General features: G+C 42.2%; 1 protein-coding gene across 2 annotated transcripts in view; it reads right to left on the bottom strand.

Moving 5' to 3' along the window:
- Nucleotides 1-20,680, bottom strand: part of AK7 (adenylate kinase 7) — a 31,646-nt gene extending 10,966 nt beyond the window's left edge. The window contains exons 1-12 of one of the 2 annotated variants that reach the window (XM_066612223.1): nt 20,567-20,680; nt 18,810-18,995; nt 17,066-17,174; nt 15,549-15,643; nt 13,641-13,751; nt 12,583-12,666; nt 11,011-11,099; nt 9,693-9,783; nt 6,309-6,386; nt 4,921-5,070; nt 3,638-3,766; nt 105-255 (exon numbers count right to left, since the gene is read on the bottom strand). In XM_066612223.1, the coding sequence (XP_066468320.1) occupies nt 105-255; nt 3,638-3,766; nt 4,921-5,070; nt 6,309-6,386; nt 9,693-9,783; nt 11,011-11,099; nt 12,583-12,666; nt 13,641-13,751; nt 15,549-15,643; nt 17,066-17,174; nt 18,810-18,995; nt 20,567-20,671 (1,378 nt within the window). In that variant the 5' untranslated portion in view covers nt 20,672-20,680. The remainder of the gene's footprint in view (nt 1-104; nt 256-3,637; nt 3,767-4,920; nt 5,071-6,308; nt 6,387-9,692; nt 9,784-11,010; nt 11,100-12,582; nt 12,667-13,640; nt 13,752-15,548; nt 15,644-17,065; nt 17,175-18,809; nt 18,996-20,566) is intronic. The other variant, XM_066612224.1, reaches the window with a different exon arrangement.
- Between the last annotated feature and the right edge of the window lie 3,674 nt (nt 20,681-24,354).

Below are 24,354 nucleotides of genomic sequence, written 5' to 3'. Positions count from 1 at the left end.
CATGGGTGACAAGCCCAAGGATAAGGCAGGCCTACTGTATCTAAAACGGACGCACAAGTGAAATGTATGGAATTTGGTTACCCTTCACTGCTGATGTAATTTACCTGCATTTTGCTCCATGTTTTCTTTAATTGCATCTAATAATTCCTGTGCTTCTTCTACATTATCCCCTTCTTCTTCTCCCTCTTCTTCCTCTTCCTCCTCCTCTTCAGCCGCTTCGGTCTCTGGCACCTCTTTAGGAGCTACAATTTTCTCCTAGGGAGGATAAATAAAATGACATGTTAGAAAAATATTGGCCAAATTTTGCTTCAGCTGCAGAAAAGTTAAAGCAACTCTAAAGTAAGCAACTTGGAACAGGAATGCAAACCATGGGAAGTGCAAAGCTACTTCAGTGTAACACCACCTTAGATTTGACTTGCCTCCTGCACAAAACCAAAGTCCTAGGCAGTGTTGAACCATGTTGCTATGAGCCCTAGTGCAAAGTCCTGCACTGGACACCAAACAATCTGCCCGACTGTCCCCATTGATGCACTGGGCACTACTACTGGCAACAGTACTGAGGATTTGGGGTTGGCCTGGCCAGGTGGGCCATTGGCCACTGCCTGACCTGGCTGCCCTTGAGTCTAGTACACATCATGCATTTCATTGAAGGATTTGGGATAGTAATTCTTATAAACGTGACATATTCAGATGTTTCAACTTTTAAAGCAGTGCAACTTCCAAAGGATGTTCCACTAACCTTCCACTTCCCACTAATGAGTTGTCACACACAACCTCTCCAGTCAATGACCAGCACAGGCATCCTTCAGTCTCAGAAGACTATGGTATCGCGCTCTGAATAGTGGTTCTGGAACAGTGTCCTCTCCAGTGCGCGAAGCCTGGGTAAAGTAGATATGGAGGATAGACTGTTACCCATGCAGCAAATCCCCCCTCTCCACGTCACTGAAATGGTCCAATGGAAAGGCAGAGGCCAATATGGCTGGTTCCAGCGGCGTTGCAGGAGTTGCCAGAACATGACTGTGTTCAGCCATGAACTGCCTCAGGGACTCCGGCTCCGGATTTTGCATCGAGGTTGACTCCTGAAGCCTTTTCCATAACTGGATGTGGCCACAAGGCATTGGAGCTCTGGGATCAGAGTTTTCCTTCTCTCAGATGAGCTGCCTTCCCAGCCTGATGAGTCCTATCTACCTGGTGGTTGTTTAGTCGCCTCTTACAACAAGTACAGCCAAACAGGGCCCATTTTTATCCCCAGCCCCCAGGGGAAGTCAATGACCACTGAATATATAATTGATGCATATTTGGTAACCACAATGAATTACTCTTTAGCTAGATCTGCTATCTGAAGGATCATTTGTTCTGACACTCTGCACATACTGGAATGATGTACCAGCACTTGCAAATCAGTAATTGCTTTTATGCCATGCCCTTGTCTATTGACTGACAGCCCAATCCTGAGCTGCCCAGCACAAAGGCCTGCAGCAGCGCAGAAAATGGCTGCTGCTGCATCAGTGTGCTCCAGGCAGCTACCACCTCCTCCTCAGAAGAAGGGAACTTTTGTCCCCTTTCTCTGGGTAAACCAAGTAGCCCCGCAATGAATGAAGAGAATGAAGAGCCTCGGTGAAGAGCACAGAATGAAGAGCCTCAGTGTTGGGCGGCCAGCCTGACACAGAGGCTCTGGATCCAGCGGAACAAAGCTCCACTGGTTCTGCCTCCCTCCTGCCCCACTCCTTCTCCCCAGAACACCTCCTCCCCACCCTCCCTCCACCTCCCCCATCCTAGAATGCCTCCTCCCCCCACACTCCCACCTACATCTCCGTGACTGCCAAGCGGTGGAGCTCTGGTGCTCCACTGGCGTTAGCCCAGCACTGGTGGAGCACTGGTGCTAGCACCCACAAACATGCCTTACTACACGTTTGCAACAGTGCGTGCCATTTGTGAGCCACCATACACTCCACAGAATTGGGCCCTAAGGTAACAGTTGTCCTCAGCAAGAGGAAAACATATCTCAGATCAGATCTCACTTCATCTCTTCCATTAACATGCAGCCAATCCTGTATAGGTTTGTCCAGAAGTGAGATCCTCTGTGTTCAATGGATTTACTTATAAGAGCAGAGTCTTGGATCATTACAGATCTCTCCAGTTGTCTCTGAGTAAATGTAAACATCAAATCTCAATACAAATTGTAATTGAGAAGGTACCAGGGGAAGGCATGCTGATGGAGGGAAGTATTTCTTAGTGGTTAGGGGCTCACACTCCCTTTCCTGCACTTTCCTTTTACTTTTTACCGAGTCAACAGCTGAACAGGGCAAGGGGGCTGATAGTTCTGTCCCATGCTACAGAAACCAGGCAGAGAGGGGCTATCTGGGGGGAAAAAACTCTCTTAAGACAGAACTCCAAGACTACTTATTCAAAATCAAATCACAGTAGTACCTGCAAGTCATAAGACATGACAACCATCTGTATTACCCATCAACATGGATTAGGCAAGCAAAGAGTAAAAATGTAATTTGCTTATTAAAAATCCAAAAGAAAAAATAATATTTTTCCTCTTTCTGGAAGGGGGTAGAACCAACAGAGGCCTCCTCTGCCAGATCCTATGCTCCAAATCGAACTTGGAAGCTTCTCAAGTCTGCACAAGTGATTTAGCTGGCACAGACTTGAGTAGCTCCATTGAGGGGGCTTGGGCTTTATTCAGGGTCAGGAGACAAATTTCCCCTTCCCTGAGGAGACCTCCAGTGGCTTCCTTGGCCCCACAGGATACAGTGGAGGTCATATCAAGTGCAGGCCATTGTAGCCTGCAGCACTGGAAAGGAAGTTTAGGATTGAGCTGTTAGGGCACAATCCAGTCAAAGCTAAGCACTTTTAAGTTCAAGTGATTCCAACAGTGGAGTTAACTTTGGCTGGAACATGATCACAAATATCTTCAAGTTGATTTGAAACTTGGATCACTGGACCATCTTGTTATTTTATATTTATGATCTGTTTACCAAAGAATGGTACCTACAGTTCACAGTTTGGGGTCAGATTATCTGAGGGATTGCCTTCTCCCAAATATTCTGGCCCACCCTCTTAGGTCATCTGAGGGGGCTTTCCTGCAAGTGCTGCCTTTCCCAAGTTAGGGGGATGAAGGCATGGGGGCAAGCCTTCTCAGTAGTGGCGCCAAAGTTATGGAACTCCCTACCCCCTCCCTCATTGCATTTCGGCGAGCCTTAAAACATTTTTGTTCCATTTTGCATTTGGGTTGTGGGCCTCCTGTGTCTCTGTAGCGGTTCATTGTCTTCCCCGCCCGTTTTATTTCCTTTTTATTTTGTTGTATTTTTTTTTAATCTATAAATTGTAAGCCGCCTTGGGCATTGCTTTCAGCAGAGGAAAGACAGGATAGAAATCATTTAAATAAATAAATAAATAAATAAAAAAATAAAAAAATAAATAAATAAATAAATAAATAAATAAATAAATAAAGTGAAATTCAGTATTTGTCAATTGGTCTATCAATATCTCACTATTTATACTGAAATAATTATACACTGTGAATATTCTTAATTGCATCCAATGCTAATTATGTTTTCTCTCTTTTCTCTCCTTCATATTACTTCCAAAGTAATGAAACTACCAATAACAATAGTGACCAGCTTACCAGATTTTCTATGGCTTTAGCAATCACATCCTTTATTTTAATGTGGTGCACCTTGTAATGTTTGCAGAGTTTTTCTGCAATAGAGGTCTTCCCTACTCCAGGAGGTCCAAGTATACAAATTTTGACTGGCTGAAAAAAAGATGAACAAGCATTTATTTAAAAACTTGATCTTTGTTCCATGACCAGAAGTAAAACATATGGTTAAATCAATTTCGTGCAATTATTATTACACAACTCTTCAAACAGTTCATAACAATTTTAATACCATTTGAATATTTTATAGAAAAATAGTGTACATTTTATAAACATATCTCATGCACTTCTGCAAGGTTTTTTACCAGGGATGGGCACTTGAGTCCTTATGACTCGACAAGTTGTGAAAACATGCATTTTCTACAAGTCACGGGAACTCGAGATGCACATAATTTACTCGAATCCTGACCCGGAAAAGAGTCATGAAACATACAGACTTGAGTAACAAAGACTCATGATTTTTGTTCTTGTGACTCAGTTTTGTGTCTACATGTGCTTGCTTATTATTTTTCTCACCACTTCTGAGTTGTGCAAAAGACCTCATGGAGCGATCCAAGAGCAGGCATTCAGATTAGCATGAGCAGCAGATGTGGAAGGAGGATAGGTTGGTTCAAGCAGGTGAGAGCTGGGGGGGTGGAGGGGAGGAAGAAGGCTGCCTGAGACTGGGGTGAGGAACCAAAAGAAGGCAGGGGCAACCAGAACATGGGGAAGGGAGCAGGCTTTCTTGTCCATCTAGGAAGGAGCAGACTATTGGACAAAGGATGGATGGCATAATTTTTATTTCTGGACAAGGGGGAGCCCAATGGATGGAAGAGGTGAACTCTACACTCACTCAAATAACAGCACAACTTTTGTTTACAGAAATGAAATGAAAAGGGTAGTTGAAGTGAAGGACTTCAACACACTGCTGACTGCAGATGGGATGGGAACATCAGGGGAGTATTAAATGAGAACTCCAATGCACACACACACCCTACCAGGACCTCACTTTTTTCTGCAGAGTTGCACCTGACTTGCACAGCAATTCATTTTCTCCTAAGACTTGGACTTGAGTCAAAACGACTCTATAAGCGGCTCAAGCCGAGTCGCAGTGGCAGCCCGTTATGACTTGCGAGTAGAGTCAGGGGGTCAGCGACATGCAACTTGACTCATGACTCGGGTGCAGTGACTTCAGAACATTTCTGGCTTTTACTTGTAGATACTTATGGCAAACTATGTCAATTATAAAATAACACAAAGGCTGTTTTTACCAATAATCCTCGACTTTGCTTGTATTCATTGACAATTTGGTCAATATTTTCCACCACTCCTGATAGAGCAACCCACTTAATGTTGAAATTCTCTTTCAAAAACACAGCTTCCATTCGCAGATTCACAAGTAATTCATCCAAATGTGCTTGCTAAAGGAAGTTCAACAATTAATATAGTATTATTTATTATTAACATTATTTATAAACCTCTGTTTAACATAGGATCCTAAGGTGGTGTGCATAATAATAAAAGTAAAAGATAGTAAATAGTAAAAGAACAAAACAAATCTAATCAAAGCTATGTCAACAACAATTGTAGAAGAATTGTAAAAGAAAAGCAGCAGTCTCATGAATAAAACAATTTTGTTTTCTAGATGCCTAGCTGAATGTGTCTGGTTGAGACTGGTTGGAAACTTATTGTTTCCAAAAGGAAGCCAAAGAAGAGGCAAATGGGTTTCTCAAGGAACCTCTGGGGCAATAACAAAAAGACTTGCTCCTGTAGAAATAAGTGTACCTCATCAGAGGATGGACCCTGAAGAGACCCACAGCAGATTTTGAAACTTGGAGGGGATCACCTGGGAGAAAGTGTTCCTTGAGAACTGGGCAAAGGCTTTACAGGTCAAAACCAAGACCTTTAACTGAACCTGAAGTCATACTGATATTCAATGCAGATGTTTTAGAATAGGTTTAATACATTCTCACCTGTTTCCTTCCATCAGCATTACTACAAAGTAACAATGAAAATAATCAACACTCAAAATGTTACAAGGGTGAAGGTCAGAATTTTTTGTCCATTTTTCAAGGTCTTCTGGGATTTTGAGATTAATTAGTTTGGTATTAATACATGAGAAGGGTCAATAACTTGATATTCTCACTATTACCCTACTGAGAGCTGTTGTTGTACTGTATGGGTCTTTCCTCCCCAGTGCAGTATAGTGGATATATTGGAGAAGCACGTTCAAATCCCTACTGAGCCTCAAAGCTTACTGGGTGACTTCACAAACTAATAACCATATTTCTGCTTACCCTACTTTGCATTGTTGTTGCAAGGATAAAGGTGGAGTGGAGGTGACCAGCTGCACAGCACTGAATTCCTTGGTGGAAGAGTAGGATTTAAAATGTAACCAAATTCAATTCAATTTTCTGGCATTGTATTCTGCATTCATTAGTCAACTCAGCTCTCAGTCTGTAAACCCTCTGCAAAAACTATGGTTACAATGCATATCTATACAGAAGTAAGCCCCATTAATTGCAGGGAGACTTGACTTCCAAATAAAAATGCATAGGATTGCACTACATGTCACTTCCGTGTTCTTCAGCATACTGCTAGTGCTAAGTAGAGCTGTTATCCTTCACCAATATAAAAGAGTCAAAAGAGATCTACATACTGTTAAATCTTTGTTTAGAAAAGCATTTTCTTTTGGAATCTTCAGTATTTTTCCAGGACCAACGTTTCTACTGATACACTGTTAGAGGACAAAGCAATCCACAAGTTTACATTTCAGTGCTTTTAAATGATCAAACACACAGGAGAAGGAATAGAGACAGTATACAAAATGTTTTAAGTAATAAGGCCATACCAGTAAGAACCAAATATTAAACAGACTGGCATCAACAAAAACAGCACAGTACAAAAAAATGAATATTCATGCAGAACGGTCCCTTTAATACCACATCACATTCCTTTGTACAAAACTGCTGCAATTTTTGGCAGCTGTCATAGCAAACTGAGCCATCTTCTTTATAATTAACATAACTTGTTATTCAGCTAGTCAATTTTATATTGTATTGACCAATAAGATACAATTTTAGCATGAGTTCAAACAGACCTCCTCCGACAATTTGTGCAGAAAGGATCTAAACAGATAATATTGAAAGTCCTCTACTGCCCCCATATGCCAAATCTCATGGGGAGTTTGAGTATGGCATAAATTATATCCTTGGAAAATACAGAGCTTATAAATTTGCCAAAGCCTAAGGCTGCAATCCTAAGTACATTTATTAGTAAATAAGACCTCTGAATGCAGTAGTACTTACTCCAAAGTACACAGGCACATAACTGATGTTCATAGCACAATGAGATAATCCTCAGAAATAGTATTATTGTTTTAAAGTGTTGAACACAGAACAGAAACTGACATGCTGGTAAGTGTAAAATTAGTTTGCATCTTTGTATCTTGGATTCCAGCCTCAAGCTGTAACTTGATGCATAGCCCTATGGAGTTTAAAAATAAGGTTGAAAATCTACAGTGCTGGATAGCCTTGTGAATGAAGTTTATATGACTTTCAGAGGTATTGTTCTTGCAAATAAAGTTTATGAAGCTTAGTGATAATCACTAACTGCTATTTAATCCAATAATTAACTAAGAAGAGAAAATGAACTTTACATATATTCAGATAAATTCAGATAATTCCCGGGTAAGTACTTCAGAGTTCAACCCACATTTACCAATTCATCACAAAAGATAAACTGTCACATGGCTAGAAGTAGTCCACAAATGCAAATGGATTGATCAAGGACCAGTGCTGAGTCCTATCACCAAAGATGTTGTAACCCTGGGTTCAGAAGACAATTGGCTATAGTAGATGTGTGGAATGCCCCTTCCCCTTCCATAGTTACTTGAGTGTTTGTTTTCCACCTGCTTGAAAAGAATATATTTCTGCATGGCACATAACAGAAATGCTGTACCTCTTTTCTGTACTATAACTGAAAAGCAACTGATTGTGTTGCTTTTATGGATTGTAAACAGGACCAGTTTTTACTGGATGAAAACTAACTGCATATGACTACAAATTCCACAGAAGTAGCTGTGTTAGATTGTTATAACAAACACACAAAAGAAGTCCAGTGACACAAGCTCTTTGGACTAAAGCAGGGGTTCTCAAACTCCTCAGGAGAAAAACTCCCAAGGTTATAAATTATAACCTTGGCAGGGGAGGGAGGAATGCAGTGAAGGGGAGGGGGGAATGCAGCGACTCATAGCCCAATCCTATCCACATTTCCCTGGGAGTAAGCCCCATTGACTGCAGTGGAACCTACTTCTGAGTAGACATGCATAGGATTGGGCTCCCAATCCCCAGGATTGCGCTACTGTCGGGGGGGGGGGGGGGCAAGGGGCTGTTCTTTACTCACACAAAAAAGCAACATAAGAACAGCCCACACTGGATCAGGCCATAGGCCCATCTAGTCCAGCTTCCTGTATCTCACAGCGGCCCACCAAACGCCCCAGGGAGCACACCAGATAACAAGAGACCTGCATCCTGGTGACCTCCCTTGCATCTGGCATTCTGACATAGCCCATTTCTAAAATCAGGAGGTTGCACATACACATCATGGCTTGTAACCCGTAATGGATTTTTCCTCCAGAAACTTGTCCAATCCCCTTTTAAAGGCGTCCAGGCCAGAAGCCATCACCACATCCTGTGGCAAGGAGTTCCACAGACCAACCACACGCTGAGTAAAGAAATATTTTCTTTTGTCTGTTCTAACTCTCCCAACACGCTATTTTAGTGGATGTCCCCTGGTTCTGGTGTTATGTGAGAGTGTAAAGAGCATCTCTCTATCCACTCTGTCCATCCCCTGCATAATTTTGTATGTCTCAATCATGTCCCCCCCTCAGGCGCCTCTTTTCTAGGCTGAAGAGGCCCAAAGACCGTAGCCTTTCCTCATAAGGAAGGTGCCCTAGCCCAGTAATCATCTTAGTCGCTCTCTTTTGCACCTTTTCCATTTCCACTATGCCTTTTTTGAGATGCGGTGACCAGAACTGGACACAATACTCCAGGTGTGGCCTTACCATCGATTTGTACAATGGTATTATAATATTATCTGTTTTGTTTTCAATAACTTTTCTAATGATCGCAAGCATAGAATTGGCCTTCTTCACTGCCGCCGCACACTGGGTCGACACTTTCATCGACCTGTCCACTACCACCCCAAGATCTGATCTGTCACAGGCAGCTCAGAACCCATCAGCCTATATCTAAAGTTTTGATTTTTTTGCCCCAATGTGCATGACCTTACACTTACTGACATTGAAGCGCATCTGCCATTTTGTTGCCCATTCTGCCAGTCTGGAGAGATCCTTCTGGAGCTCCTCACAATCACTTCTGGTCTTCACCATTCAGAAAAGTTTGGTGTCATCTGCAAACTTAGCCACCTCACTGCTCAACCCTGTCTCCAGGTCATTTATGAAGAGGTTGAAGTCCCAGGACAGATCCTTGGGGCACACCGCTTTTCACTTCTCTCCATTGTGAAAATTGCCCATTCCTGGTCTTCAACCAGTTCTCAGTCCAGGAGAGGAGCTGTCCTCTAATTCCCTGACTGTGGAGTTTTTTCAGTAGCCTTTTTCAGTAGCCTTCAGCAGAGGATGCCTCCGCAGGGCTCCCCAACATGCGGAGAATGAAATAAAAACGATCAAGACCCACTTCTAGTTTGCTATCACAAAACCAGAAGTGGGTTGCAATAGTTTTTTTTGTCATTCTCCACATGTTGGGGAGCCCTGCAGAGGTGTCCTCTACTGCTGCTTCAATGTGTGAGTAAAGAACAGCCTCTTCCCCCCCCCCCCACACACACACTACAAATCTTACTCTATGATAAACCTATTAGCCTTTAAGGTGCCACAGGAGTATTTCTCTGTTTAGAGTTACACTGACCAATCTGCTGTAGAGGTCAATTCAAAGATTCCGATTTTAAATAATCAAAAATACATAAATAAGCACCAAAGTATTCTGGCGAGAAACCAGACAGTAAAGACATCTTAAAACTGCCTTACCCTCACTAGTTCACCCAGTGTTTGTATTGATTCGTCCACTGCAATCAGATAATGAGTCCTTGGTTTATGATCTGCTACATTCTGCAGCACTCTGCAGTAAAGCAAAAAAGATACATATACATAATAATCAATCATGGAATTTTTAACATGATGTACAATTAATAAGCAGCCCAGAATTATTGTATGGTATTTTATGTGTAGGAATCAAAGAATTTCTCAAAAGCATGTATTCTATCCTTCATAATAACTTTTTAATGAAAAGAGTTGATAATGATTATTACTGGACTTCAATCCCAGCAATAAGATATGCCTGCAGTGCATATTCTCTTTAAAATGTAATCTAAAAATCGACTGGACTGCTGCAGAGCAAATATGGAATGATCTGGGCTAGACCCACTGACAGAGAGTACAGTTTGACCCAGTGTACTGGACCTGAAGCTCAGAACTGCTTTCTGTGTTGTGGGGCATCTTGCTTTGTCTTTCTGCATTATCTTCCACAGGAGATGCCTTCCCAATTACATCTCAGCCGAGACAAACCCATAAAACTGGATGATCTGGGTGATCCACATAGAAGGGTCACTGAGGCTCTGATAGAACCTCAAGACAAAAAAAGGTAGAAGAGGTACATAAAGAAATGTGCCTCCCCCCAGCTCAACTTAAAAGTTACTTGAGGATGTACCAAAACATCCTATCAATAGGCATGATTTGGGATCAGAGTGACTGAAAAAATAGCAACAAAAAAATTGTGACATTGAATTATTTGGTGGTTTTTTTTTCACATGTTGCTCCACATGTTGTTTCACATGTTGATTATCTGAAACTATTGTATACACACATTGCCTTTTGAATTTCTACAATTCATGCAAGTCAGAATTTCATTAAAGACACTGATGTTTCAATTTCCTTTATAACTTTAAGAAACATTACTTTCCAAGATGTCTCCAAAACAAAACAAATGTTTAAATATAACTAATTTTCTAAAGACTGCAATCCTATACATACACAGTTACCTAGGTGTCATTCCCATTGAAGTCAATGTGACTTACTTCTGAGAAGACAGGCAAAGGTTTGTGTTAGACACTGATAGGCAGAGATAAATTTAGATTATATGGAATTGAGAGCACAATCCTAAGCTTTTCTACTCATAAATGTCCCACTGTCTTCAATTGGGCTTACTCTTAGGAAAGCATACAAGGGGTGGCAGCCTGATCTTGATTTTCATTCATTAAGAAACATGGTTCATACAACTGAATTCCATAATACTAGAAGAAATTCATTTATCAGTACTAAGTAAGGTGAGGCTAAAAATTATACTTACGCTGCTAAGTCGAGTATGTGAATGGTTGGAACAAAATTTCTTCCATCTCCAAAGATTGGTATTGCAGGAGTGTCACCAAGCCAAGATAACTGAAAATAAATTACAGAGTAACTTCAGTATGTATCTGTAGTATGATCTGTGAGGCATCTTTTCCTCATGATGATGACTCTTAAACTGAAGGATTCAGAGTCTGATCCTGAGCTCAGCGTGCCAGCTTATCACCAGCACGCACTGTTGCAAATGTGCCATAAGGCACCTTTGCAAGCCCTAGTGCTGGGCGAGCACCGGTGGTAGCCCACCGCTGGCTGGTGCTGGGCTAGTACGAGGTGGGCACCCAGGCTCCACTGCTCGGCGGTCGCATAAACCGCTGAGCAGCAGAGAGGTAAGTGGACACGGGGAGGAGACATTCCAGGGAAGCGGGGAGAGGGCGGGGAGGAAGCTCCACTGGATCCAAAGCCTCCGCGTTGGGCTCACTACCCAACATAGAGGCATCTGATTCACTGCCGACCTTCTGGTCCATGGCGAATCGAGTAGCCGCATTGCGGGGCTACTGCGTTTACCCGGGGGAAGGGAACAAAGGTCTCCTTCTCCTGAGGTGCCGCCCATGGCTCCCCGAAGTGTGCAGGATGCGGCAGCAGCCATTTTCAGCACCACCAGAGCCCCACGCAGCTCAGGATTGGGCTGTCAGGCCATCTAGCTTAGTATTGTCTCCAGTGACTGGTAGTAGCTGTCTAGGATTTCAGGCAGGGATCTTTAGAATCCCTACCTGGAGATGCGAGGGATTGAACTGGTGATCATTTGCATGAACAGGTTCTCTGTCACTGAGCTATGGGCTTTCTCCTAATGTTGAATTACTCGCATGTTTTGCAGGATCTGAATTCTATAGTTCTCCCCTCAAACCATTTTCATATACAGAACTGCCAATATTACAGACAGTCAACTTACAAACAACACTTTCAGATCTGACTTCTAGTTTATAGCTGAAGCTGATGAGTGCAGAAGCCACCCAGGGACATTTCCATGACTCCACAGTGAAACTGAGAATGTTTTGAGTGAAACTGACAGAGTCTGGAGTGAATCTGACAGCTATGGCAACAGCGACTGGGGCATTAGTACACTTATACACAAAATGACTTATGAGCAGGCTCCCTGAAACCGAATTTATTTTATTTGAAAAAAATTTCATGCTTCGGGAGGCATGGAACCCATGCTCAGTGTCACATGCCTGAATTGGCACAGCCTCCATATACAGACACGTCTTACAGCTCTGCTAAGAGCCAGGTCTTTGAAGGTTAGCAAGTCTGCTGATTGCAAATCCGTAACTTTGGAAATGTTGCCAAAAAGAAAATTTATGTGGTAACCCTGAGATAAGGCTGAATCTGTCCATTATTTGTGACATATGGTATGCAAAGAGAAAGTTTTGCTTAAATTAAATAGGTCATAATGCTTACTGACGAGAAACAGTTTGATTAAGCAAAACATGCAAAGATATATTAAATGCACTGCATTTTTTTTCCCCAACAAAGTTCTGCAATATTAACAATCATTCAGATTGCCTTGATATACACCTGCCTTAAAAAAGTAGTGCAGAATTCTTTCTTCACCTCCATACTGAACACCTGAAGCAACAACATATGTGGAAAATTTGCTTTTGGTCTGTGGAAAAACGAAAACAAAAATGAGGGGTCCGAAATGGAGTAGCACTGCAAATACAGCAAGGTTTACAACATTTATTCAAATTCATTCTCAGGACAGTCCTTTGAGCTAAAACTTTCTTCCTGTCATTCTTGAGATAGAGAAGTGAGACAGAAAAATAGTGAAACAAGAACCCTTGGGGTAGTTTTGCCTTTGCCTTCTTCTCCAAGACAGGCACCATTTGCTCATTCAGTTATCAGTGAGAACCCAAAAGACAATTCTGCCAAAGCGTTATAATCCTGGCAAAAGAAATTCCAAACTATAGGCAGTGCCTTCACAGAAGAGGAATATTTAGGGGGAAAGAGCCACTGCAGCTCCCTAGAATCCTAGGACTTTATGGGAGACCAGGACAGGAAAAGGGCTACACTGCTAGACAGTTGTGGGTAAAAACACTGCTTATTGCTTAACAGCCCAACCCTGAGCTGCCCAGGGTGCGGGACTGCAGCAGTGCCAAAAATGGCTGCCGCCGCATTCTGTGTGCCCCGGGCAGCCACCGGTGGCTCCTTAGGAGAAAGGGATTTCCATCCCCTTCCCCCAGGTAAAGAGAGTAGCCCGGGATTGGGCTGTGATTTCAACGGACTTTGACACACTAGCAGTCCAATCTTAATTAACTTTCCAGTGCCAATGCAAATGTACTGTTACCTTGAGGAGGTCTCCGTGACCACTCTCTCACTGCAGGATGCAATAGAAGGTTAATTAAGATTGAGCTGTTACTTTTACACAGAATAAGATTGTTATGCTCTCTTCCCCTGTGCTGAAATTGAGATAATTCAGATGGCGAGATTCCTCAAGGTACCCCTACCTGTTGCCAGGCATATCAGGGGCTGCACCCCACAATTTGAGAAACCAAAAGGTAGAATATGAACCACTTAAGTAAATAATGCTGATATGTCCTATATTCTTTTAAAAACCATATGTTTTCCATAAATACTTACTGTCTTGCCAAGTTTCATAATGGTTTTTTCAGCATTAATGTGATCCATAAAGTTCGGGTGAGGTTTTCTTCGGCGATAATCTTCTTCAGTGAAAGGTATTTCTGGATCTTCCTAATGGAGGAACATTATTTTTTGTGGTTGTTGGTTTTGATAAGACCTTTTGAATGAATGTTTCAGTTTTTAAACTGCTTAAACAAAACAATTGTTTTTTAAAAACAGATCGAATACATTTTAAGTGTCATGATTTAACTGAAAACCCACTGTATGAAATAGTGAAATTTAAGCTCGGTTTTCTGCACTATAAACAAGTTATGTTTCAAAAAAAAGCACCAGAGAAATACTGAGGCCTCAACTGTTCTGCTGAACTATCCCAAACCATTCAAATAAATGAACATAAGAACAGCCCCACTGGATCAGGCCATAGGCCCATCTAGTCCAGCTTCCTATATCTCACAGTGGCCCCACCAAATGCCCCAGGGAGCACACCTGATAACAAGAGACCTGCATCCTGGTGCCCCCCCTTGCATCTGACATAGCCCATTTCTAAAATCAGGAGGTTGCACATACACATCGTGGCTTGTAACCCGTAATGGATTTTTCCTCCAAAAACTTGTCCAATCCCCTTTTAAAGGCATCCAGGCCAGGTGCCGTCACCACATCCTATGGCAAGGAGTTCCACAGATTGACCACACACTGAGTAAAGAAATATTTTATTTTGTCTGTCCTAACTATCCCAACATTCAATTTTAGTGGATGTCCCCTGGTTCTGGTGTTATGTGAGAGTGTAAAGAGCATCTCCCTATCCACTCTGTCCATCCCCTACATAATTTTGTATGTCTCAATCATGTCCCCCCTCAGGTGTCTCTTTTCTAGGCTGAAGAGGCCCAAACGCCGTAGCCTTTCCTCATAAGGAAGGTGCCCTAGCCCAGTAATCATCTCAGGTGCCCTCTTTTGCACCTTTTCCATTTCCACTATATCCTTTTTGAGATGCGGCAACCAGAACTGGACACAAAACTCCAGGTGTGTCCTTACCATTGATTTGTACAATAGCATTATAATATTATGTTTTGTTCTCAATACCTTTTCTAATGATCCCAAGCATAGAATTGGCCTTCTTTACTGCCACCACACATTGGGTCGACACTTTCATCGATTTGTCCAGCATCTCCCCAAATCTCTCTCCTGATCTGTCACAGACAGCTCAGAACCCATTAGCCTATATGTGAAGTTTTGATTTTTTGCGTCAATGTGCATGACTGTACACTTACTGACACTGAAGTGCATCTGCCATTTTGCTGCCCATTCTGCCAGTTTGGAGAGATCCTTCTGGAGCTCCTCACAATCACTTCTGGTCTTCACCACTCAGAAACGTTTGGTGTTGTCTGCAAACTTAGCTACCTCACTGCTCACCCCTGTCTCCAGGTCATTTATGAAGAGGTTGAAGAGCACCGGTCCCAGGACAGATCCTTGGGGTACACCGCTTTTCACTTCTCTCCATTGTGAAAATTGCCCATTGACACCCACTCTCTGTTTCCTGGTCTTCAACCAGGTCTCATTCCAGGAGAGGACCTGTCCTCTAATTCCCCGACTGTGGAGTTTTTTCAGTAGCCTTTGGTAAGGGACTGTGTCGAACATCTTCTGAAAGTCCAGATATATAATGTCCACGGGTTCTCCCGCATCCACATGCCTGTTCACCTTTTCAAAGAATTCTAAAAACTTTGTGAGGCAAGACTTACCCTTAAAGAAGCCAAGCTGATTCTCCCTCAGCAAGGCTTGTTCGTCTATGCGTCTATGTGAAATGAAAACATATGATACATTCACAACCACAGGAAGGCAAATAATATATATGCAAGTTTACTTGCTAAAATGAATAAATATCAGAAGATGATCACTTTCTCCATCACTCACTGGATCAAGAGGCTTGCTCCGTGCCCAGGTCATTATTGTTGATAGTAGAATGAACACTTTTTGCTTCTCAAATTGTTTTGCCTCAGCATTCAGTGCTATAATGAACCACATTACAGTGCATGAGTTAATAGTCAAAGGGCGCAATCCTAACCAACTTTCCAGCACTGACATAGCTGTGCCAATGTGGAGTGCACTGCCTCCTGCAGCGGGGAGGCAGTCAAGGGGGCCTCAAGGTAAGGGCATGTTTGTTACCTTCCCTTGGGGCTGCGTTGCAGCTCGGTCAGTGTTGGAAAGTTGGTTAGGATTGTGCCCAAAGTTAAACAGATTACATTTTCTTGATTGGGATACAAATTCTGAGTTTTCTCTCCTACCCCTAAGTGGCTTATGGCTTGGTCTAACTTCCTTGGCCTCATATACTGTAGCGCCCCAAGGTTGTTCTTTTGCTATGCTGAGATATCGAATGAGAAACTGCCAATAAAAGCTTTATTGGAATAATCCCCAATTCTACCAACAAATGCTACCATTGAAGCCTATTGCTTCCAATCTAAGTTAGAATTATCACAACCCAACTCTACACTTCCCCATGTTTTAACATAAATATAATATTTTTTCTAACTAAACTATTACCATGTTCTAGGTGGAAAAACTCTCATCTTCCCCCAAATTAAGGTCAGTGTTAAACAGTATATAATGCATTCATTCTGATTTTTAAATTCATATTAGAACTTCTCACTCCCCTTCTTCTCCCAAGGCATTTCCTTGCATCTAAGAAAATTTCTGGGGCTGCCCCACATTTTCAGGGTTAACAGTGGAAAGGAGTCTTACTAAACATAGAGCTCTACACAATCCAGCTGGGGGTTTCCATGTGTGCATCCATAGCTAGATAAGAACCCACAAGCACAAAAAGATGCTGGGCAAAGGGTTTCTCCTTGGATCAAGCCTTCAGGGATGCACACACTCACATCCTTGTTAAAAAAAAGTCATTGCACTGATCAGTTATTTAGGAAGGACATTAAAGGGTCTGTTTTCAGTCCCACCTCCCACTATTACCCATCAAATAGCTGAACTGGGCAATTATCAATGGTTTGAGGGATTTGGAACCAATTGCAGGGCACTGGATTAAGCTGCACATGTCATCACATAAGCTGAATCACAAAGAGGCAAATCAACTAATTTCAAAAACAGATATTACAAAATGCACAACCAACATGCTTTGGGCAGTTGGAATAAACCATTCAACTGGCATAATCATTTGGGTGAACTGTCACTCACTGTGCATGGCTAACTTTGCAGATGGGAGCTAAACCAAAGTATGTTCTTTTAAACATCATATAGATATAAGATTTCCTAAAAACCATCATGTTAAGTCCATGGCTGAGGAGCTAAACTGCAGCTTTTGTCATTCAGCTCCCAGACTTTTAGACCATAACAGACCTACTACCCACTTTTCAATTGAGATAGAACCGGTTATTTATATGTTTCACATCTGGTTTAGGGGAAGAACAAATTATACTGACCTGTAGCTGCCCAAGTTGCTTCTTCAACTTGTTTTGCATCTTCAGTGATGTTATAAATAATGACATCGCATTCTAACAGGCGAGCTAGCAGCTCTTCTCGAGAATGTGTCTAAAATCAAAAATTCTGATAAGGAGAAATTGATTTGCTTCCCTATTTCAACACTGTGTTTTCAACCATTTTCCAAACTTAGTGAAGACATGGGCTGCCCAGATTATATAAGGATCTATCAAGAGTGCCATGTCTTTAATAGTAAAATGCTCAACAGGCAGGTAACACTGTAACAGAGGACAGCTTTCTGGAAAGCCAAAATTCCCTTGCACAAACCAACCTAGCATATCAGAGGAAAAGGTTAGAAACTTCTCCCCAGAATTCTACCTCTGCACACATAGAAAGGGTTGACATAATGATGCATCAATATCCAAGGCAGGAAATATCCTGAAAGAGCTATACCACACTTGAAATCTTGGACAGCTCTATAACAACTGTCATTTTGATTGATCTTGAAAAGTATAAGATGCTTTGAAGTCTTTCTGTCTATGATTTGTAAGGCAGGTAACTCCCACTCCATTAAAGAAGATCTGATGAACATCCATTGAGTCTCAGTGACCCATTACCTATTGCATGTGCCTTCATTGCACAAATTTAGGTAGGAGAGGTCATGAAGGTCATTATATAAAAACAGAGTCACTTCAGATTCTTCACATGCAGCTTGATTCTGGGTTTTTTTCCTCCTTCAGAATTTGCACAATAGGTATACACAATAGGGAAACAAATGCTGGTTCCATCATCAGTCTTCCTGCCCCACTAGGTTTTTTCTTTTTCATTAAGTGTATAAAGTGCCACATGCATGTTTATCCATTTATCCTGCACTTTATTATAAAGGGGAAAAACAAAAGCCTTGCAAACTTTTTTTTTTTTAGTTGCAACACTATTCTGGGAATTGAGGTGGGGGAGGACAATGTAGTTTGTGACACACAGGCATTTGTTAATGAGTAGTTTCCATTGATAATTCTTTCCAGTTCAAGTTCCCTCATGTTGAAAGCCTGAGCAAGTACCAACAGAGTAGTACATCTGTTAAGAAAGAAGAAAAACCATCTCCACCAGCCTCACCAGTTGATATGCTTGTTACCAATGTCCTGGCACCTCAAACTTACAGCAAGAGAGAAAGTAGAAATAAACAATGAAGGAAAGAAGAAAGGTAGCCAGAGTCTTCTCCTTCCCCGTGTAATATTGTCCCCTCTAGCTATCTCTGCCTATAGGCAGGAAAGCTTAAGTAGTTTCAAAAGGAACAGCTTGTGGCTTTCATGAACATGTAGACTGACTCTTGTTTGGAACGAATTCAAGTCCTATTGTTTTCAATGGGGCATGTTCTGACTTCAGAGTTGGGATTAGAATGTTTGAAACTTATCAAATGCTCACATAGACTGTGGGCACAATCCTAACCCATTTTCCAGCAGTGACGTAAGGGCAATGCAGCTCCTAGGTAAGGAAACAAACATTCCCTTACTTTGAGGAGGCTTCCATGAGTGCAACTGCAGAATGTAGCACATGTCTCATTGGCACAGCTATGCCAGTGCTGGAAAGTGTATTAGGATTTGGGCCTGTATGATATAATGTTAGAATGATATCAAGTTAGAATGATAGTATATCATTGATTTATTAGTGACTTTTCCTGAAGTTCAAAAAATTCCAAAGGGGGCCACCTGTATCACTAAGTACTTTATCACATTAAACTATACTTACTGTATATGCTTCCAGAGCAAAATCTGGTTTTTTACTCTCTTCCTTTGAAAGAGTTCCCACTACTTGATATATTCCTTCCTTTGGTTTAGTAGGTGAAATTTCAACAACTGATCGTCCTTCATCTTCTTCTTCCTCTTCCTCTGGTATTTCATCCAAAGAAGCTCCAACAACACAGCTGGCTAAATACTTTAAATGTACAAGAAAGGACCAATGATCTAATTTTCTATGTAGAGGGAGCTTTTATACAAGAGGATCAAAGTACTCAGTCATGCTATCCCCACACATGGGTACAGTTCAGGGGCCAGCTAACCAACTATTATTATGTTGATATCCCACTTTCCTCCAGAGAGCTCAAGCTGATGTACATGGGGTAACCAGATGGTGTCCTATCTAGATCTAGTCAGATCCAGGCCTGCTTAACTTCAGCAAAGTTGGTGCATAATATTCCAGCAGATCATTCCCTAGGCCATCTGCTACACAAACCATAATCTGATGGTGTTCCTTAAAAGGATCAATGTGGATACTGGCACAATATTCAGTTGGAGGCCAAGATGGCATCAGAAATTCAAGTGGCCCCTTGTGCCACACAGGGATCCTTGCATTAGTCTGATATGTTGAACTGCAGAATTGCAACAGCATTTACAGTTCAGGGTGATGTGGCTTCAAATCTCTACTGAGATGCAAAGTTCACTGGATGTCACCTTGCATCAGTTAGTATCTCAGCTTTCTTTCACCTCCAGGACTGTTGTAAGGATGAAGATAATCCTTATATATGCCCTGGGTTAGTTGAAGAAAGGACGAGATAAAAATGTGATCAATTAACAATTTGTTAATTGTCTACTTTTGTCTGTTTATATGTTTATTTTTTAAAAGCCAATACCAACATTCTGTAATGTCAAACCAGGACCAAGCAACAGAACACCCCAGATGAGGCTATGCAACAAAAGGTGCAAAGTTATGGAGACAGACACAGACTTGTTTTTCAATGGCTGAGATCAGCAACAGCAGTGAGCAAGTCACATTAATGGTGTTCTTGAACTGAAAACCTTTACTTTCATTCTTAGGGGGAAAAGTCAAGTGCTAAACTGGAGTGGGAGTTTATTTACTGCACTGAAGGAAAAAGAACTGTTTTCATCTCTGACTTTGGGTGGCTCAGCCTCCCCTAAAAAGAGCCCCACAAAATGCTACAAAGCTGGACTAGATGGGCCTTTGGCCTGATCCAGCGGGGCTCTTATGTTCTTAAATCACCTCTCTCATATGGACACATACACTGCACCCACCATAAGGGTCAGACATTTTGCTAGTCATTATTACTAGCAGAGACAGGTCCTTCTTGGTGGGGGCACCTCATCTACAGAACTCTCTCCACAAATCCATGCAGCCATCACCTACTCTGATGATTTTCAGGCATCAAGCAAGAACAGTTTCATCTGCCCAGATGTTCAGTTGTCTCTAGTGCACAACTGATAGATGCATTTTGGCACTTATCTTCATCAGTTGATGATGGTTACAGGGCTTTAGGACTGAGGCTGAAGTCCTGTCCACACTTTCCTGGGAGTAAGCCCCACTGACTATAATGGGACTTACTTCTGAGTAGACAGGCACAAGATTGGGCTCTGAGGCTGCAGTCCTGTCCACACTTTCCTGGGAGTAAGCCCCACTGACTATAATGGGACTTACTTCTGAGGAGACGCGCCTAGGATGGGGCTCTCAGCCCCCACAGCCGCCCCAGCCCTGCCTCAGCCCTGCGCCCTCACTTTGCCGATGTTGCTGCCTGCAAAGGTGTCCAGGTGGTTCAGGAAGATCCTCTGGCAGCGAATGATCTCCTCGGCCTCCGCCACCGCCTCCTCCTCCTCCGACATGGCTCCGGTTGGAAGGGAAGCTCAGTGGTTGCCGAGCAACGGAGGCACGCGCGGGAGCAGGAGGGAAGGCGAAAGGGGAGGGACTTCGAGGCGAAAACCAGGAGAAAGAGCCGGGGCGGGGCCTGTGTGCGTGTGGGCGGGGCTTGTGGGGAGGGGGCATGGCCTCATATGGAGTAGGCGTGGCCACGCTTCAGAGTTTGCAGGGAGGGGACGCTCAAAGACCAGCAGGCTGCGTGTGTTGATTGAAAAGGTGGACTTCCCTGGCGCAGGCTGGGGGTGAGGCTGCAGTCCTGTCCACTTACCTGGGAGTAAGCCCCATTGGCTATAATGGCACTTACTTCTGAGTAGACAGGCACAGGATTGGGCTCTGAGGCTGGTCTCCTGTTCCCACTTTCCTGGGAGTAAGCCCCATTGGCTATAATGGGATTTACTTCTGAGTAGACAGGCACAGGATTGGGCTCTGAGGCTGCAGTCCTGTCCACACTTTCCTGGGAGTAAGCCCCACTGACTATAATGGGACTTACTTCAGAGTACACAGGATTGGGCTCCTAGCTGGTTGATAGGGGTGAGGTTTCACAACTGCAAGGAGCAGCTCATAGGTAGTCAGAGAATGCCTAGAAAAGGAAGACATTTCCATGAACCTAGGGAATATTCATCATAATACTGTACTTGTAAACCAACTTTCATTTTATAATTTAATATTACATTAGCTCTGCACTTCATCAACACGAGTATCAATTCATCATAAGAAGAGCTCTGCTGGATTGGGCCAAAGACCCATCTAGTCCAGCTTCTGGTATCTCACAGTGGCCCACCAGATGTCCAGGGAGCGCAGGAGACTGTTAGCTCTCTTTTCAGGCAAAGCCAGAGACAAAGCTAACAAGTTGGTTCCAGGAAAGTTGCAGGCAGCTGAGTCAGCAGAATTACACTGCACCTGTGCCTGCCACACCCTAGTTAACTGAGCTAACTAGGACCAGGGGACCTAGCCTTGGGACCAGGGAACAACTGCTCCAATAACGTGACAGAAAACTGGAAATTGAAACATTTGTGCAACATTTTTCAATTAATACTAGGTAACAATTGTATATTAGATGTAAGTTAGATAAGATAATACATTGTATTAATAAGAAACAAAGATAAAACTGGTAATGTAACGGATTTTCGCGTACGGGAATGTAAATATAATGTAAATATAAGGTGTAGTAAGAAAATTTAAAATAAAAAATATATATTCCTAAATATATATATTATATATATTCCTAGTTAACTGAGCAGACTCTGATTGAGTGCTCAGACTACTTAAACCTTGGTCTGCAGCTCCACCAGTGCAGTAGGTGTAAACTGTGAAACTGATGCCTGAGACTTTGAGGATCGAATAACTGTGTGTGTATATGCTGTAAATGACCTTGGACTGACTGACTGTGATTTGTGGATACTGACTTGGATAATGTAACTCGGGACTGCTATATTCAATGTATATGACCTGGACTGCTTTGACTACTCTATGTGTGACTCCTCGCCCAAATATACAACAGCTAATTCAAAGACTCTGCTATGTCCGCTGGTTTTTGTGCACCCTGCTCTACACTGGGACACACCCAAGGTTCCTTCAACCTTAACAGAGACAAGAAGATACTTGTATCTCACTGCCACTACCCTGCATCTAGCATTCTATTTACCCTCACAGATTCATCATTTTCATCATGCATGATGCACCACAAAAATATATATGCTGTCCAAAATAATGAGTTAAACACATCAGAATTAAAATTGGGGCAGTGTGACCAGATGTCATAACTGCAGAATTGGATTTTGATGTGTTTTTTTTTTCCTTGTTACAAGGCATTTAAAGATGGGCCCTGTATAGGGGTGAGTGGATACCGAGGTCCCACCTGTATTGATCATGTTGTTAAACACTACATTACTTATTATTAAATTTGAAACTATATTACACATAATTTGTTACATATAACTTAATTACAAGAAGGCTATGTGCTGCCTGCAGGGGGCCCCTCACAGGGAAACAGAGGACATTTAAGTTCTTTTCTAGGACATTAGGCTAAAAAAAAGAGAACATGACCTGGAAAAAGAGGGTGGCCGGTCACCCTAAACTGGGGCAGGGGGGGAGATGCAGAATAAAAATTTTGTTTTCTTTCAACAGAAGTTAGCAATCAGCTAATGAGCAGGAGAGGGGCTGCTGCTCCAGCTTCTTTCAGTGCTGCAATTTTCAGCCTTTTTCATCTCACCAAGGCACAAAAATTGTCAAGGCACACCTCACGGCCAGCCAGGAGCTCACCTCTCCCAATGGCTCTACAAATAAATAACTTGCTGCCAGACTTCCATGGCACATGAATGTACCGCAGCACACTATTTGAAAAATCACTGCTTTAGTGTAAAGATGTGGTTTGAAAAAAATGTTGCACTATGAACAAATGTATTAAGTGCACATACACCACGAAAACAGTCACATATAAAAGCAAACATGTAATCTCCTCCACAGACTGTACATTTGCTTATAGGGCATGAATCAAGAATATAGATGCTGTACTTTAGCTCTGAAGAGTCACAACTACATCCTTTCTCCATCATGGGCCCCGGGGTGCATCTTTCACCATCTTGATAGTGTTTTTGTGGAAACTGAAGACCTGCTTCTTTTCATAAGTTTCCAATGAGTTGTTTATGCTGTCTGATAGATGAAGCTTATGCCCAAGAGTTTAACTGCTGCTTTTTTTTTTTTTTTTGCTATGTTTCTGTCCTGGCTTGATTTTATCAAACTGTATTGTTTTGTAACCCCAAATGCCTAAACACAAGGAACATAAAAACAGCCCCACTGGACCATAGGCCCATCTAGTCCAGCTTCCTGTATCTCACAGCAGTCCACCAAATGCCCCAGGGAGCACAGCAGATAACAAGAGACCTGCATCCTGGTGCCCTCCGTTGCATCTGGCATTCTGACATAGCCCATTTCTAAAATCAGGAGGTTGCACATATACATCATGGCTTGTAACCCATAATGGATTTCTCCTCCAGAAACTTGTCCAATCCCCTTTTAAAGGTATCTAGGCCAGATGCTATCACCACATCCTGCGGCAACGAGTTCCACAGACCAACCACACGCTGAGTAAAGAAATATTTTCTTTTGTCTGTTCTAACTATCCCAACACTCAATTTTAGTGGGTGTCCCCTGGTTCTGGTGTTCTGTGAAAGTGTAAAGAGCATAAGGTTTTTGTTTACTTATTAAGATGATTTTAAAAATTGCATACCATTTTTCACAACAAAAACATCTACAAAACAGTTTACATTGCAAGATTAATGAAAACAGTTTATCTGCCCTATGCAATACCGTATGTTGCTTTTGAAACTAAAGTTAAAACTAAGCTAGAAACCTTACGCAAACCAATAGGAGAGTAAGCTCCTCTGAACACAGCAACCTTTACTTCCAATACAGGATTGTGCTGCAAGCCAAGAAAAATTTAGTATTGTAAATGAGGATTGTAGATATGTACAAATCCAAAATGAGGATTGTAGATATGTATTTCTCCCCACTATGCCAGATGAAAACCAGTTTTAAGATCTTCAAATCAAGGATTTCTGAGATTACTAGGGCTCTCTAGCAAAATTCTTAAGATGTTCACAAAACTACATTTCACAATTCTTTGTTTAGAAAACACCCTGAAAATAAT

The sequence above is a fragment of the Tiliqua scincoides genome, chromosome 1, assembly GCF_035046505.1.
Source record: "Tiliqua scincoides isolate rTilSci1 chromosome 1, rTilSci1.hap2, whole genome shotgun sequence".
NCBI classification, from domain to species: Eukaryota; Metazoa; Chordata; class Lepidosauria; order Squamata; family Scincidae; genus Tiliqua; species Tiliqua scincoides.
Note: the sequence above shows the minus strand (reverse complement) of the source record. Positions and strands in the feature narration are given on the sequence as shown.